Here is a 16,886-nt window from a genome sequence, read left to right as displayed (position 1 = left end):
TTTGCTGTAGTGTGTCAGTAGGAAATATCAGTTTGCCATTCATTTTAAAAATAATCTAGTGCGACTTTGAATGCACAAGCAGTTTGACAACGGCAAAATGAATGTTTGGAAATGTAAACTGATATTTTATACTGACACAGCAAAATATATAAATAACTGGCCGAACACCATTCTTTTAAGTGAAAAGTGCCTAAGACTTTTGCACACTAGTGTATGTATAAAGTACGTATGATTAAATTAAGTATATTTAAATAAGTGTAATTAAAGTATGTGTTCGTTCATATGTGTTCGCTCGAGGAAACAGCTGTTTAGTGATGAGCGGTGACAAGCGAAAACTTTACAGTAGATGAGAAAGCGACTGCTTCTTCGTGACCTTTTGTAAACTGTATTTATGACAAAGAACTGCACAGATACGGATATTCTAACAATCTATCGATAAACACATACCTTGTGTCCTCTGTTTGTGTTTAAGTGAGCATGCGCTGCTCCGCCGCGGTCTGCGGATTGAAGAGCGCTGAAAGACGGGAGGAGACCGGTCTGACGCCGGTTTCATATGAAATTTAAGGGGACTGACTCTGAGGCGATCGGATACCGGTTCCATACCAAACCCTACTATTAAGAAATATATTTTTTGATAAACGAACCCAAAACTGGCTGTGTCCTTGCTTGAGTGTGATGTGATTTGTGTCATGTGCAGGTGCGATGGACCATACAAACCAATAGGGTGTCGGAATGGTATATACTTCTCATCCAACCACAATCAAATTCACTCCATCCGGATGGCGCGATTTATCTGGATAGTTTTTTTTTTTTTTTTTTTTTTATGATGATGACAAGCCGGAATGAAATAGCAGTAACGAAGCTATTTTTAAAATGTAAGGAGTAGAAAGTACAGATAGTTGCGTGAAAATGTAAGGAGTAGAAGTAAAAAGTCGGCTGAAAAATAATTACTCAAGTAAAGTATAGATAACCCAAATTTCTACTTAAGTAATGTAACAAAGTATTTGTACTTCGTTACTTGACACCTCTGATACTTGGCAAATGTCACGAGCTTCTTTGAGAAACTGAAAACATTGGATCATGAGCTGCTTGTGTGTAAATAAACACAGCGCTTCACTCTGAAACCCACAACTCATGTATTTATTTAATTAATTTGCAGCCTTTACGACTTGATATTAACACTAAGCCATATCGCAATTTTGTTTTTATTTAAATTAATCGTCTAGCCAACATATTCTTCAAAAATCTACCTTTTGTTTCATGGAAAAAAGTCACACAGGTTTAGAAAGACATGACAGGTGAGTAAATGATGACAGAATCTTCATTTTTGGGTGAACTGTCCCTTCAAGAAGTAAGGATGGTATAGGAAGCTAATGGAAGAGTGTGGAAGGGGAAAAGAAAAAGAGGAGAGATGGAGGTGGCTGACAGAGACATGAGTGCTGAACAACCTACCCATCCTTCTTGTAGAATTCCAGCATCATGTTGTCAGTAGCAACACTGAGTGGGCGTCGGCTCTGGTCATGCTGCTGCTTGCGATCTGATTGGTCCATATCGGGCGAGGGCATGGAGCTGTAGTTGGAGTTGTGGTTGGTGTGGACTGGGCTGCCGAAGCTGCCTGTCAGGTTGAACTCTATTTCTAAGAATAGCAAAGACAAATAAGTCCAAATCTGGCAGGAGAACATGCTTGTGTGTATGTGCGAATATGTTTTCACAACTCTTTCTGTCTAACCTCCAGGGAAGAACCAGTCAGCATGCTGGATGATCGGCTCAACGATGCCAACGATTTGCAGGGACATGGTGGTCATCATTTCCGTCATGTTCCTATGAAGATAAATGACCCATTTGAGCATTATATATGTTGAAATATAAAACTACTAGACACATTCAAGAAGAAGTATACCTAAAAATGTCATTAAATAACTTATGTTGATCCAAAACTGTATGACTTTCTTGCTTTTGTGGAACACAAAAGGTTACACTTTAAGCAATCCTCATTCTCCATAAAACTATATTTCACAGTGACCACATCTGCAGGGATCCCAAAAAATTAATTGTCAGTCAGAAGACACACAAACCTTTGCATGACTCCAAACAATTTAAAAATATCATGCAAAAGCCATATGTGCTTTACAAATTTTTCCTTTTTTTAACATTTATTTTTTGCTTCTGTTTAACAATTTTACCACTTTGACTTAATCTACTATTTTTCTCAAGTTGTACATTTTAAATCTAATGTTTATTTTATATTTTATTGTAATCTGTAAAAAGAAAATAATTTTTAATAGTGTGTTCTAGTTACTGTACCATTAACAACACTGTGCTACACAGAAGAAAAATAATAAAGTCAGACTGTAATAATAACAGAATTTCTTTTTTTCAGCGAACTGTCCCTTTAAATTCCTTTGTGAATTTGCTGCGCTCCACATAAATGTGAGAAACAATCCAAAGGGAAGACATGCACTCACCCTTCTGAATGTGTCCACAGCAGGTTGGGTCCAAGAACTATTGCAATATTACCTGGCGTCATTTTATTAGCATCTTGATGCTCTGTGAGTTTGGCTAAGAACTTGATTAAATATCTGTTTAGAAAAGAAAGAAATATAAAACTTTAGTTTCAATCTCAGTTTGACCAAAGGGTTTAGCCCTGGCATTCACTCCTACATTTGTTATTCCTGTCGCTGTATATCATCAATATTTCAGTAGGTCTGACAGAAGGCAGGTGCAGTCAGACAGCTAGACAGCTCGCAATAAAGGCTAGAAGATTCCAAAAATTCACAGGCCAAAAATTCACAGGATTTGAATTAGATGAATTGTAAATAAAAAAATGCGTAATCAATATGAACAGGCATGCTTATTTTAAGGAAGCTTTGTTTGAACTTAATCCTGGATTAGTTATGTATTATTTATTGTGTGGCTCTAATTCTTTGGCCAAATCAGTCAGTGTGAAATGAAAAGGCTGAATTTATCTTTGCCAGAGACAGCTTCTGTATAGTTGGCATTCTAAACAGGCTAAGCTGAAGGACATTTCCAAACTCAAATATATTCTCAGTAGGACTAATGAACTTTTTATTTCAGACACATGCCCACTTCCTGTCAGTGAAGGAACTGCTGCATCGCTCATGATGGGACAGAGATTTGACACTTCTCTCTTCTAATGAGCTCTTGCATTCATGACTCATTCAAAGACAAAGGCCTCGTAAGAAATAACAAATAATAAGCACCACACACCTGAAGTTGTTCAGATTGTCTGCTGGTAGTTTCTCACATGTACACAAAAGGGCTTGGAGCCTTTTATCCATATCCTGAATACTAAAGACACAGGGAGAAACGCATTATGGTACAGTATACAGTATAAAAATATACTGCTGTATGTTCATCATGGGTGCAACTAAACTTGATCTTTCTTTTCCCCCACATTGTGATTAACCCACACAGAAACAGATAAACATTCAGCTGATTTTACATTCTACAGTGTACATTCCAGTGACAAATCTACCATTGTAAATTTAATATTAAGTTCACTTAAAATACAATTACAGTATATACATTGAGTATAAAAGCTATTACACTAGTAGTTTTCTGAGAGTGTACTCCAAAGGGAAGCTAATACTAACATCTACACATTCACTTACACTATAATACACAGAAGAGAAGAAATTAGGGTTGAACCCCTGATGACACATGGACTATTTTAATCATGTCTTTACTACGTTTCTGGGCCTCGAAAGTGTTCAATTATGAGTGAACTATCCCTTTAAATATAGGTAGGCAGCTCACTACCAGAAGCACATGTACATTTCCAAGATTTCAGTTACAGAGAGTAGGGCTGCACAATAAATCGCATGTGATATTTGATTGCACATCTTGTACGTAAAGCCGGTTCTGTAATCAATGGTAAATCTCCATTACCTGCGCGGTTTTTCATGGAGCTGCATTAACTACACAGAGCAATTGTTCATTGAAAAGCTGCGCAAAATATGATTGTGTTTTTGCGAAGCTTGTCAGTGAACATCAGCTCTGTGTAGTTAATGCTACTCCATGTGATTGCGTGCAGGAGATGGAGATTTACCGCTTATAACAGAACCGGCTTTATTGACAAGATGCGCATTAAATATCGTATGCGATTTATCATGCAGCCCTTAACAGAGAGCTTCATCTGCAAAGCATCTGTGACTACAAACAGCTGGTCTAGTTTTGGTTTTGAAAACTTCTTTCGATTTTCAGGCTGGTCTTTTCAACACAGGAAACATCTTACATGAGGCTTACAGGAGACATATTGCAGATAAGCAAATGCTCTTAAAATACATCTTCCAGATGAAAACTCTGTGATCAGGGTATGTTTTGGAACCGAGGAAATGTCTTGAATGTATCTGAAAATGGCAAATAGTACCGGGTAATGGAGTTTGTGTTGGGGCAGACTATCGATACTTACTTAGAGGCTTGAATCCATTCATCATAGAGTTCAAAGGTCATTAGAGGTTCGGGAAGTTCACGAAGATAAGACTTCAAAGCTCCTGAGGGAAGCAGATGAAGAAGGAAAGAGGTCAGAGGGAAGAACAAGAGAGTGAAAGAAGCAGGGACATGTTGAAAGAGGGAAGCACAGGACATGACTGGAAGTGTGATATTCTCTGCTTGAAATACTAAAGAGAAGCCTGACAATGAGCTGTCATGGACACAATCAGCGTGTACCACCAGTCGGCTGTGGCCCCCCTAACTGGCAGCTACAAGGTCACGCTTCAGGACCGATGTAATGAGATAAAATTAACCTGGGACACAATGCAAACTGCCATTGAGTTTGAGACTTTGTAGCTGCGATCCACTAAAAAGACACGGATGCGGATAGATCAGTGAACATTTTAAAAGCTAAGATGCTCACCTGCGATGGCATGTGGGTCGGCCGAGTACTCCTGCACATCCAGAACCCCACAGTCCAGAGATGCTTTAAGTTTCTTCAGCTTGGAGGCTGAGGGAGCCACCCGAAATAAACCCTAATGTGACAGGAAGAGTAAAGTTAAGAACCTTTTAGTCATAAAATCCTAAGCCCTGTCCCAAATGACATCCTTGGCCCTCGTGGTTTAAATATTAAATTCATTTATAATTTCTTTGCAATAGATCAGTGGTTCTCAACCGGGAGGCCGGGGTCCACTAGGGGGTCTTAGCAAACTTCCAATGGGGCCTCAAGATAACTAAAAGGTATTTAATTTAATAAATAATAGTTAATTAATTTTATCAGTTACAAATACATTTTCAAAGTATGTATTGTAGTAAGTATATTAATGTCAATGCATTGTACTAACAGTATACTTGTGTAATATTTAAAATAAAAATAATAACATTCTTTTTTTTCATGCTGAAAGTGTAAAAAATCCATAGATCAACTTTATGACAAATGTTTACAGAAAAGTGTATATTATAAGTAGAAATGCAACTCATCCTCTTAATTAGCTAAATTATTATTCATATATTCAAATAAGCAAACCGTAACCTAAATTAGATAAACTAAATTCATATAAGCTGAATTAAATAAATTACATTTATTTCTTATAAAATACATATAATAAAAACATAAAAATAATAGTTCTTAATTTCTGAAATAAAAAAATAAATAATTATGGGTAATTTAATAACTGTGTATAGTTAAGACAGACTTTATGAATGACATGTAAAGCGGCCAATCATGATTAGTTTTTTTTTTTTTTTTTGTGTCATTTAATGGCATTTAAATAAATAAATCAACACAGGGGAAGTACTCAACAATATTAAAACATTAATGCAACTATTTGATCAGTGAACAGACACTGAGACTATACAAATCCTGGTCAATGATACTATCATTGTACTTAATAACTTGTCAAGGTGAAATCAAAGAGATCTTTCCAGAATGATTCAGGTTATCTACAGCATAATGTTTATGAACGGCATATGTGACATGCTGTTGAATACCACAAACAACAATTTCGACTCATCCCTCAGTTTGTAGAAACAAACTGCGCTTCCAGGTATAAATAAGGCATAATGTTGTGTTGTTTCTCAGCAGTCTCGCACCTCTTCCTCCATGCCACATTCGAGCAGCATGGTGACGCACGCCTCGATAGGAAACGCAATCTCCCTGCCACTGATGGCTAGATGCTCCTCTAAGACCTTTCCATATGATGGTTTCTCTATCCATGCCTCTGAAACACATCATGATGGATGTTAAAATGCAGGTCCAGAAACAAGTTTACTGACAGACCCACAAAAGCACTTGAAAGCCACCACTTAACCAAACTTGTACGCTCAGACATGAAAGAGGAAGTGGAGAGTCTCACCCTGGTGAGCTTTGATCTGTGGCAGCACACTCTGCAGAATCTCCAAAGACTTCCTGTGATACTCTGCCTGAACCTCTATGAGCTACAGCAAGACCAATAAAAGGACACACACGTTGTAAGGTATTCCAACCAAAATTATACATACATAAAGGCGAAGTCCTTTAGTGCCCAGAGGTACTTACCGTATGAAAGTAGTTTGCATAGTCTATTTCTTTGGCCATAAAGTTGTACATGTCCGCTGATAACTGGTCCTACAGAGACGAAAGACATGTAGGTCTACGTTATCACAAATATTTCAAATTCTAATAAAAAAAGGCAAAACCATACTGAGATGCAGACTATTAAGTAAGAGTAACATTTTAGTGTTGCTTTGCATTTGGTTAAGATTTTAATTAAACGTGGAAGAAACAACGTGAGGAATTGTCACCCTGCAGATCTCCATCCGATTGGCAGACTCCTCCATTTCCTCTCTCAGGGAATCAGACTTGGCTCCGCCCTGCTGCACATTACTAGGATGACCTGAAGATTTGGAGGACTGTTGCCACCTAGAGGTGAGGAGGACCAATGACAAGGTCAGAGCACAATGTGGTCAATGCAGATCAAGGGATCAACAGTGATATTGCTTATAGTCCATACCGTGTCCTGGCAGAATCCATGTCCAGGACCAGTTTGGCTAAATGTTTTCGTTGTTTCTGAATGTTTGGAATTTCCACCTAAACAGCAAACCGTGTCCATATGAGAAACAATGCAACCTTTATGCATGAAAACTGCAAGCAATTAGGGATTAGCTTCCAACCCTATGAAGTCTATTGAAGTATCATATTTAAAACGCAAATTTCTGAGACCTCTAAATTATGGACATGATCAAAACATTGTTGAAAAACCTGCTGTACACAATCATACATTTCTTTAAAAGTCCTTTAAGTAAAAATATCCCCCATCAGGTTGTTGTAAACATGACTTTTGGCTGCAAAATATTTACAGATTTTTTGTATGTACATCTCTGAATTATCATTGTATTACATTGCATTATATGTTTTTGTCCCATAATAAAAACTACAGAGCATTGTGATAATAAAACTAAGCATTTAAATATCTTATTACTAAGACTTATTATATTACTGGGAGATATACAGTGACAATAGACAATTATATGCATGTACTGCATATGCAGTAGTCTGTAATACTGTTAAAAAAATGTATTAAGTCTGAAGGTTTAATAAAGATTTACCTGACTATTATTTCATATGTCAGTTGCAAAAGAATGCAATATGTGAATTACGCAGTAACTTTGACAGGAAAAACATGCTCACCTCAGCCAGCAAATACAGAGGGTCCACAACATCTCTTTCAATCTGAATCTCAAACATGAGGAGCTCTTGAGCCAATTTCTCCTCGGTCTCACCACAGAGATTCAGCATCTTGCTACAGAAGGAGACCACAGGTTAGTCAAAGCAGCCACCAAGTCAGGGCTGCATCCTAATTCACAAACACCTTGGTGAATGTCATGAAATATCTCAAGAGCTTGAACTTGTGAGAAACTACCCATATCTTTTGATGTTGACATCAAAGGTTGTGTGCCTAATCAATCTCTATGATATTTATTTATACTATTTCATCTGTCTCTTGGTAGAAACTATCCAAATTAATTTGATGCAAACCAATTAAGGTTGCATGACAAGAAACATTTATAAACCAAACCTTGACCACAAGAAGTCTGAATAAGGTTACCAAGATCCCATTAACCCCTGCTAGTAGGTTGTAATAATTACACCACCTGGCTGAAAAAAAAAAACTTTCTTCTGCTTCATTGGGTTTACTGGCAGGTTGCAAACCAACTTAATTAGATGGATACCACCACCTATTGTGCTGGATGACAACTGGTTTGTAAAGATTATTATATTATTGTTATATCCTATACGTTAACTGTTTCAAATAACTTTGATAACATTTTATAATTTTACCTGCTGCTGGAAATGTTGTAGAATATTTTTGTATTGTATTAAAGTGAAAACAATCTTTATTTTTCTTACTCCTCTGGCAGATATTTTTGTCATGTATTCCAGTAAACAATTTTAACAAATGTTCTTTTTCAAGTAAATGTTTCTTGATTTAAGAATGTTTAGATATTTGTACTGGAAAACAAGACAAAACAAATACTGAGAAAATCGCTTTTTCCATTGTGAGTTGGAAATTATTTGCATAATTCTCCATTGATGCCCATCCGGTTGTAAATTAGGATGCGGCGCAAGGAAAACATTTTGAAAAATCTGATTCGACATCAAAATACAAAAACAAACTTACCCAAGAAGAGATTCGTCTCCTAACACACCCGCTCCCTCCACCATACACTGAGCAAGTATCGTCAGGGGCAACTTTTTCTGTTTAGGGAAAATCACAATCAAGTTGCTATGAGTGTAATTAATTGAAAACTGAAGTATCTGAGGTGTGAGAGTTGACATACAGAGGGAGATTTGACGGATTTCTTTTCTAAATCAGTGCCTTGTTGACCCTGCAGACAGGCGTTCAGCTTCTTATGTGTGCTATGGGAGACCTGCTTTACCAGGTCTAAACGCTTCTCCACCTGAATGCAGAATAGACACATGTGAAACATATGAGCAGTGTAGTATAAATAAGAGTAGACAAGAGCAGTAGATAAATATATACAGCTTGTCTACAAAGTTGTGTTCACACTGATCTGATTTCATCTCACCTGCAGCAGGTCATCACTCAGTACCTCGGTTTTTTCTGCCCTGTAATATAGGAAAGAACAGGCATTTAGGTGTTGCACTAGCAGGAGGCTGGATAATTTTGCTAAATACACTTTATGGGAGCACCTCTACCAGGGGAATGACTATAAATCCCTTCAGTAATTAATTAAACACACGCTTTATAAGACACTTTTCTGCAAAAACACATGCTCTGCAGATTTTTGAATGGATTTGGAAAGCAACCTTATAAAATGTGATAATTGATTTAAGTTGTAAAGACAGTTCTTTAAAAAAGTTGAGAAAAAAGTATTGTATACTACATGGTCAGTACTGTATGTATTTTTCTTTTAAGTGACAGTAAAGACATTTATAATGTAACAAATATTCCATTTCAAACGAATGCTTCTGTTGGACTTTCTATTTATCAGAGAATTCCAAAAATATATCATGTTTCCACAAAAATATTACAGCAATACAGCAAACCAGCATATCTGTGTGATTTCTGAAAGATCATATGATACTGAAGACTGGAGTGATGATGCTGAAAATTCAGCTTTGCATCACAGGAATAAATCACAATTTTATATTATAATTTATATATAACAGCTATTTTAAATTGTAATAATATTTCACATTTTTACTGTTTTACTGTATTTTCAATGAAATACATGCAGTCTTGGTAAGCATAAAATCCGTCTTTCAAAAACATTAAATAACATATACTTCAAACTTCTGAATGGTAGAATATATCTAAATTGTTTCAAAACACATACAAATTTTTGACACAAATGTCAACAAAACATCAATTTTGCTTGATTTTATATATATATATATGTGTGTGTGTGTATGTATAAGTAATCTAATACATCTTAAACTTATAGAAACTACAAGCTAGGCACCAGCTACTAAAACAAAATTATCACTGGTTCCTCCCTTATTAACATTCTGTCATTTGATACCTGGATATAAATTTAATCCTGCCTTGAATACTGAGAATATCATAAGAATAGCAAATCAACAGTCCCTATATAACTGGCTAATTGAGTGTCAAAATCTTTGAGCAATTCATACTGGGGAGACTTTTCACAAATGAGTGGAGGGTCCATTTCACCGCCTTCAGCTCACATACAATCATGAGCTATATAAATCAATAAAAACAATGTTCACGATGCCCTATGAATGCACCATATTGAACTCTGGCTATTAGATATTTATGATGAATCACAGTGAGCATGCAGAGCAGGTTCTGTTTCTGCTGAGCCTCAGATAAGCAGCATGACCCATATGGTGCTCACATACATACTGAAGAGCAGGTTGCCATGGCAGCAAATGCCGAACACGAGCACCAGCACATCTCCTTCCCATCCATGATGACATTATAATGTTAAATTGTAAAAAAAAAAAAAAAAAAAAAAAAATGTGACTTGATCTAGAAGGAGGTACTTTTTATATCTAAGGCAGAGACATATATATATATATACACAAACACTCTTGCTCTCTCTCTCTCTCTCTCTCTCTCACACACACACACACACTATATATATATATTTCTATTTTGAATAGAAAAATGTAGCATTTTCATGAACCTACAAAAAAAAAAAAAAAAAAAAAAAATACATAGTTTAACCGGAATTTCCAACAACCAGAAAAAAAAAAATCCATACAACTGACCTGCAACATAATCTTGTCTTTCTAAGAACAGGAAACGAAGGCTACAATTTGCACAGGCTCACCAAAACTGGATAATGTAAGATTGGAAAATGTCTGATCTAATGAGTCTGAATTTCTGCTGCTACATTCAGATGGTAGAGTCAGAATTTGGCGTAAAAACCATGAAAGCATGGATCCATCCTGCCTTGTCTCAACGGTTCAGGCTGGTGGTGTAATGGTGTGGGGGATATTGTCTTGGCACACTTTGGGCCCTTTAGTACCAATTGAGGATCGTTTAAACCCCACAACCTACCTTAGTATTGTTTCTGACCATGTCCATCCCTTTATGACTACAGTGTACCCATCTTCTGATGGATACTTCCAGCAGGATAATGCTCCATGTCACAAAGCTCAAATCATCTCCGACTGGTTTCTTGAACATGACCATGAGATCAGTTTACTCAAATGTCCTCCACAGTCACCAGATCTCAATCCAATAGAGCAGCTTTGGGATGTGGTTGAACGGGAGTTTCACATCAAGGATGTGCAGCCGAAAAATCTGCAGCAACTGCGTGATGCTATCATGTCAATATAGACCAATATCTCTGAGGAATGTTTCCAAAACCTTGTTGAATCTATGCCATGAAGAATTAAGGCAGTTCTGAAGGCAAAAGGGGGTCCCACCCAGTACTAGCAAGGTGTACCTAATAAAGTGGTCAGTGAGTGTAGATTTAAGCTATATTTTGTGACAAATAGGTAGGATTAATAGGTAGGTTTACAAAACAGAAATGTTCAAGATCTCCAAAGCAGGTTTAATTATGCACTCAATGCTTAGTTGGGGCTCCTTTTGCATGAATTACTGCTTCAATGCGGCGTTGCATGGAGGCGATCAGCCTGTGGCACTGCTGAGGCATTATTGAAGCCCAGGTTGCTTTGATAGAGGCCTTCAGCTCCTCTGTATTGTTTGTCAGATGTTACTTATCTTCCTCTTCACAATACCTCATAGATTCTCTGTGAGGTTCAGGTCAGGTGAGTTGGCTGGCCATCAAGCACAGTAATATCATGCTTGAATGAGACAAGATGCTACAATACCAATCATAAACAGTGGTAGAGCATTGCGCTAGCAGGGCAAGGTTGTGGGCTCGATTCCCAGAGAACACGGTGCACTGCACTGTAAGTCGCTTTGGATAAAAGCGTCTGCTAAATGGCAAAATTTTATTTAAATAATTATCGAACAAAGGTGTCTTTGTTGCCATAAAATGACTGTAATACACAGGCTCTAAAACAAGACTCTTCGGTTTTTGAGCAGCAGAATCCTCCTGTTTCAGGTTGATAAAAAAAAAAAAAGTTCCCAAAACCCAGGCTGCCTACAACAGATGCATCAAGCTGAACCACTCTCCTACACTGCAAATTTCCCAGGGCAAAGACAAATACAAACAAGCGGCCTGGCAGAGAAGAACAGATGATGCATGTGAATGACCTAGTGCTCAGTGAGACAGGCCTGCTGGGGCCAGGCCAGAGCTGAGGCACTGATCGGGGACTACAGCCCAGAGTGTCCCGCACACATCTACAGGAGTCTCATGAAAACTCTCCTCCAGTCACTCCTCATTCCTAAGTATCAAACTTTTGAAATTAATTCAGTGCTTTACATACAGATTATTTCAGCTGTGCTCTTTGGAAACCTTTAAAGACATTTCAAAATTCAAATCTTCCATTGGACTGATGGAATGTTTGTCATTCGTAATTTCTTCATACATTCCTGCAGGGAAATGATGTCATGACAATGCTGATTGGCTGAAGTCGTCACAAGAAAATACAGGGAAAATTTTGAAAAGCTTTTAATTTGGGGATAGATGCTTTTTTGCTGCCAGATAGTGTAGTTGTGGCCAAAATAACCCTTATTTGTCATCTCTATTTTTGTTCTATTCATGCTGCCTTTTACATTCGGTTTGAGTTTGAGCCGTAAAAAAAGATCTTCACGTTGGACTTGAGTTGGGTTTTTCTTCATTAAAAGTTAATTTATGCATGACGGGTTCAGGTAAGAATCTATTCATGTCTCTCTAATTGCTGGAAAACAGAGTGAATGAAATCCCTGTCATTCAGGTCTTTTTTTATGAGCACTGTCCAATCCCAGCCAAAAGAATTCCAAACTCAGTCTGTGCACATGGCACTTCCTGTGTGAGCGGGCTGGTGTCTGAGACTGAGGGGACCGCAGGAACAATGCGGACGGCCATAATCACAGACCTTAGAACAGTCAGGACAGCGGCCACACGGACTCAAACAATTTCTCCTACCCACTTCCTGTCCTGTTTGCTAAACCTCTTCCTGCAGTTGTGACTCGAGCAGAGCCACGCCGCTGCCGGGTCGATGCGATCGGGATAATAGCTAACGCATTCTCATCCCAAGGCATCATATACTGACCCTCTTGACATTTCGTCAACATCTTACGCATATTGCACCCTCTAGCGTCAATATGAGACACAGATTATGGGTTAAGGTTAGGGTTAGGGTTAGGGTTAGACCGCTAGGAGGCGCCTTCTGGCCCATTTTTATCTGCTTCTAATATTGACGCTAGAGGGTGCCATGTGCGTAGGATGTTGACGAAATGTCAAAAGGGTCAGTACATGACGCCTTGGGATGAGAACGGTCTGTAATAGCCATTCTTAGGGTGACCATATGAGCCATTTTCCCAGGACGCGTCCTTTCCTGGATTTTTATATTGCCTAAAACATCCAAAGTAGTTTGACCAATAACATGAAGGTATGTTACATAATCAACCAACCGTAGCGTGTGAGAAGGTGAGATCTACAGAGAACGATCAAAGCAATGCAAATACACGTACATGTTAGGTGTTTGTTCATTCATTCTTGAACTTGAGGCGTCGAAGTGCACCGATCATTGTATGACACCAAAGTACCAGGAGAGTGATTTAAATGCATTAGGAGCTGTCTGCTCTGCTCTCTATAGCTCTTATGAATGTTATACAATGATCGATCTGCACAGCACAAACAGCCAAAATCTGGATATTTTAGGCAATATAAAAATCCTGGCAAGGATGCGTCCTGGGAAAATGGCTAATATAATATAATAGGGTGACCACCCTAGCCATTCTACTGCTTTTATTTAGAACAGAATGAGACTTTATCACTGCAGAGAAGAATAGTGCTGCTATCAGGGCTCTTATCTGATGCCAACAGATAAGGTGGAGGGATTGTTTTTGCCATCTGTTTGTTCCTTGGCTGCACTTCTTCCTCCATCTTATTTCAGGCTTACAACATTTGACACTTTCCAAGAATAGGGTACAAAACAGGGCCGGAAACTCTTAAAAAATTAAGAGCTTTTTTTTTTTTTTTAAATAGGTCAGTGAAAGGAGGTGCTCAAACTAAATATTATATGACCTGTTATTTATGCATTATTTTTTCAACCCTGCTTTAAAAGAAACCTTAATGCCACTTTGCTGTCTAAATTTGGCATAAGACTAAAAGCTGGTTTGTACTAATAATTAATAAACTGGTATTGACCTTAATTTCAAACATTTAATAGCTCTAAAAACAACGAGCTTCAAATGCTGGATCAGTGCTTCAAAATGAAGTAATGGAGCCAGTGCTTCGCATCTGTGGAAAGTGCTAGTTTTTCTGAAGCTTCAGGCATCCTTTTAAAGAGCAACAAAAAGATAATATAATAATAATGTACATAGGCATGCAAGAAAAGTTACATTTGTGTGTTTAAGACTGAATATTGCATCCAAGCAGTCACTAAAAGTCTCATATAGTGGGATATCAGGCCAGTTATTTAGGGCACCACAGAGAAGTAGACCACCTCTTTCTTAAGGATGTTCTACTTGCAGCCAGAGAACTATAATATGGAGAGCTTGTGAGCAAAAAATAAGAAATTTTGTCTGCCAGGCAAAAGAACAAAATGCCAAATATGGAAATTAACAGGTGTGCACACAGTGTTATGAAATATCTATGTTTACTGGTATTCTACACCATTATTTTTCTTCACCCCAATATATCCTCCACAGATCTACCCCACATGCATCAACGAGTCTTGGACACCCATGACCCTGACACCAGTTCACCGGTTCTCTTTCCTTGTATCACTTTTGGTATGTACTAAACACTGCATTCCGGGACACCCCACAAGACTTGCCATTTTAGAAATGCTCTGACCCAGTTGTCTAGCCATCACCATTAGGCCCTCCTCAAAGTCCCTCAGATCTTTTCAAAATATGACCAAGAACACGTATTAACAAAGGATATAGTCAACTTGCTTTCTTATCCACTTCTGAATTAGTATTTTCTCCTGCTTTTGTTTAATTTTCACAGTTTCACTTCCACAAACACTTGTGCTCTTCCTCTGCATCTGGAAACCAGTGGTGTGTAGACACCCTAAGGTTGCGAGAGACTGACACCCGGAGGAGTCCAGCAGGCAGACATATCCAGCCAAGTGAAGCTGTCCTACTCACTGGGTGGCTACACTTGTCTACCGACACAGGAGGCCAGAAGGGACTGTTACCAGAAACAAAGCCAGGAGTCTGTATCAGCATGGATGTCTACAGAGAAGGACTTTACACTGTTTATTTTCAGAGGGAGGAGTTTCTTCCTGGGATATCTGACATGCATTTGATCAGCCCATCACGTCAAGTGCCAAAAGCCAATTGCATTCTGGACAGGATAGGATTTAAACCCGAACAATGTGGTCTTTTTTACCTCAAACATAGACAGGATGTGGAAGGAAGGACGTTTGTTTGAGTTATTATTTGTAACTTGTATGTATACTCTGTAGGACATGGCCTACATATTAACTTTATTAGAAGAATATAAATAAGAGGGGTATGTGCTTGTTATCGTTTGGGTAAGGTCACGTAAAAGCAGTATGAGACAGCCATCTGTCACCATCTTTTTGTACTTTACGTAATACGTACAGAATTGAAATACCTGAACCTGAAGCCTTAAAGAGACCGTTCACACAAAAATGACAATTATATCATTCTATACTGTTTCAAATGTGTATTATTATTATTATTATTATTATTATGTGTAATTATTTTACATTTTAATAACACAGAAACAGTTTTCACATTAAAATAAAAACATATGCAGCCTATAGTGCAGGGGTCGGCAACCTTTTCGGCACAATGTGCCATATTTATATTTTCTGGTTAATCACTGTGCCAACATCCAGCATAACCAAAAATGTTTCTGAAGACAATCACCTATTGCACCTTTAATTTTCACTTAAAAAACTTTGTTTAGATTCATTCACTGATTTGTTCAGTGGCTGAACGAAGGTTAAATCAGTACACCTCATGCAAAGGAAGAAGGGACTACTCAAAATGAGAAAGTACGTACGAGAACATTAAAATATGAGCAATATAACAAAATTCAAGATCAAATAGTGTGTAAAGCACTTGTTTCTCTAAAGCAATACTGTTTTACTGTGACACCAGCAGATCTCTTTTCTATCCCTTCAAAAGAGAGAGATGAAACATGAATCATGCAAGTGAACTAAAACAATTACTTCACCAAATACTTGCTTAAAAAATGCTGATTAAAATAAGTCACTATTAGTTTGCTGATATATTAGGACGCAACAGCACTATTCAGCACACATTGTTTCATAAATCAAATCATGAGCAGATACAATTAAAGACTTTAGAGGATTTTTCTATGATACATCATATCATATACTCCCATTACGTTATAGGTTTCTTAATTCTATATGACCATTTTCTGACCTCTCTCCGACTTTTAAATAAACCATGTTTTTGCTCATGTACCTTTAATACTTCTGTGTAAATGACTTCTATTATGTTCACACTGTTGTTAATCAAGCCAGGCCAAGTTCTGAATACTGAATAGGCACTGATATGTGAACGTGGGCGCTCATACTGTATGTTCACATGCTCGTGGTTGTCATGGCACAACTACCCCAGTTTGTTTTCTGTGGCTTATTTTCCATAAAAGATGTGTGTGTAGTGGGAAAGGAGCTTTGTATTTAGATTTACAGAGTACGTCTACATACAGTAGTACATCAAACTCATATATTTCAAAAGAGCAAAGAAAATCCTATTTTCCACAATATATATCCCCTTTAATAAGCTCCTCAAAGGTCCTGCCTTTAACCCCAGGGGTGATTTTAAGACTTCAGCCTTATGAAGGTTCAGCTTCATAACCAAATATGAGATGATGTGGCTCAGAGGAACATTTCTTGC

At 37.7% G+C, this 16,886-nt stretch overlaps 1 protein-coding gene across 10 annotated transcripts in view; it reads right to left on the bottom strand.

Moving 5' to 3' along the window:
* The window catches only part of arhgap44a (Rho GTPase activating protein 44a), a 53,220-nt gene that overhangs the window by 23,308 nt on the left and 13,026 nt on the right, over positions 1-16,886 (bottom strand). For 7 of the 10 annotated variants that reach the window (XM_059558761.1, XM_059558767.1, XM_059558768.1 and 4 more), the window contains exons 2-16: positions 9,022-9,061; positions 8,773-8,892; positions 8,613-8,689; positions 7,622-7,733; positions 6,945-7,021; positions 6,736-6,853; positions 6,491-6,559; positions 6,309-6,390; positions 6,046-6,173; positions 4,877-4,988; positions 4,433-4,514; positions 3,229-3,309; positions 2,466-2,579; positions 1,730-1,821; positions 1,454-1,636 (exon numbers count right to left, since the gene is read on the bottom strand). In XM_059558761.1, the coding sequence (XP_059414744.1) occupies positions 1,454-1,636; positions 1,730-1,821; positions 2,466-2,579; positions 3,229-3,309; positions 4,433-4,514; positions 4,877-4,988; positions 6,046-6,173; positions 6,309-6,390; positions 6,491-6,559; positions 6,736-6,853; positions 6,945-7,021; positions 7,622-7,733; positions 8,613-8,689; positions 8,773-8,892; positions 9,022-9,061 (1,487 nt within the window). Of the gene's footprint in view, positions 1-1,452; positions 1,637-1,729; positions 1,822-2,465; positions 2,580-3,228; positions 3,310-4,432; positions 4,515-4,876; positions 4,989-6,045; positions 6,174-6,308; positions 6,391-6,490; positions 6,560-6,735; positions 6,854-6,944; positions 7,022-7,621; positions 7,734-8,612; positions 8,690-8,772; positions 8,893-9,021; positions 9,062-16,886 lie in introns of all 10 variants that reach the window. The other 3 variants (XM_059558762.1, XM_059558771.1, XM_059558763.1) reach the window with 1 other exon arrangement.

Source organism: Carassius carassius, chromosome 9 (genome assembly GCF_963082965.1).
Source record: "Carassius carassius chromosome 9, fCarCar2.1, whole genome shotgun sequence".
Lineage (NCBI taxonomy): Eukaryota > Metazoa > Chordata > Actinopteri > Cypriniformes > Cyprinidae > Carassius > Carassius carassius.
Note: the sequence above shows the minus strand (reverse complement) of the source record. Positions and strands in the feature narration are given on the sequence as shown.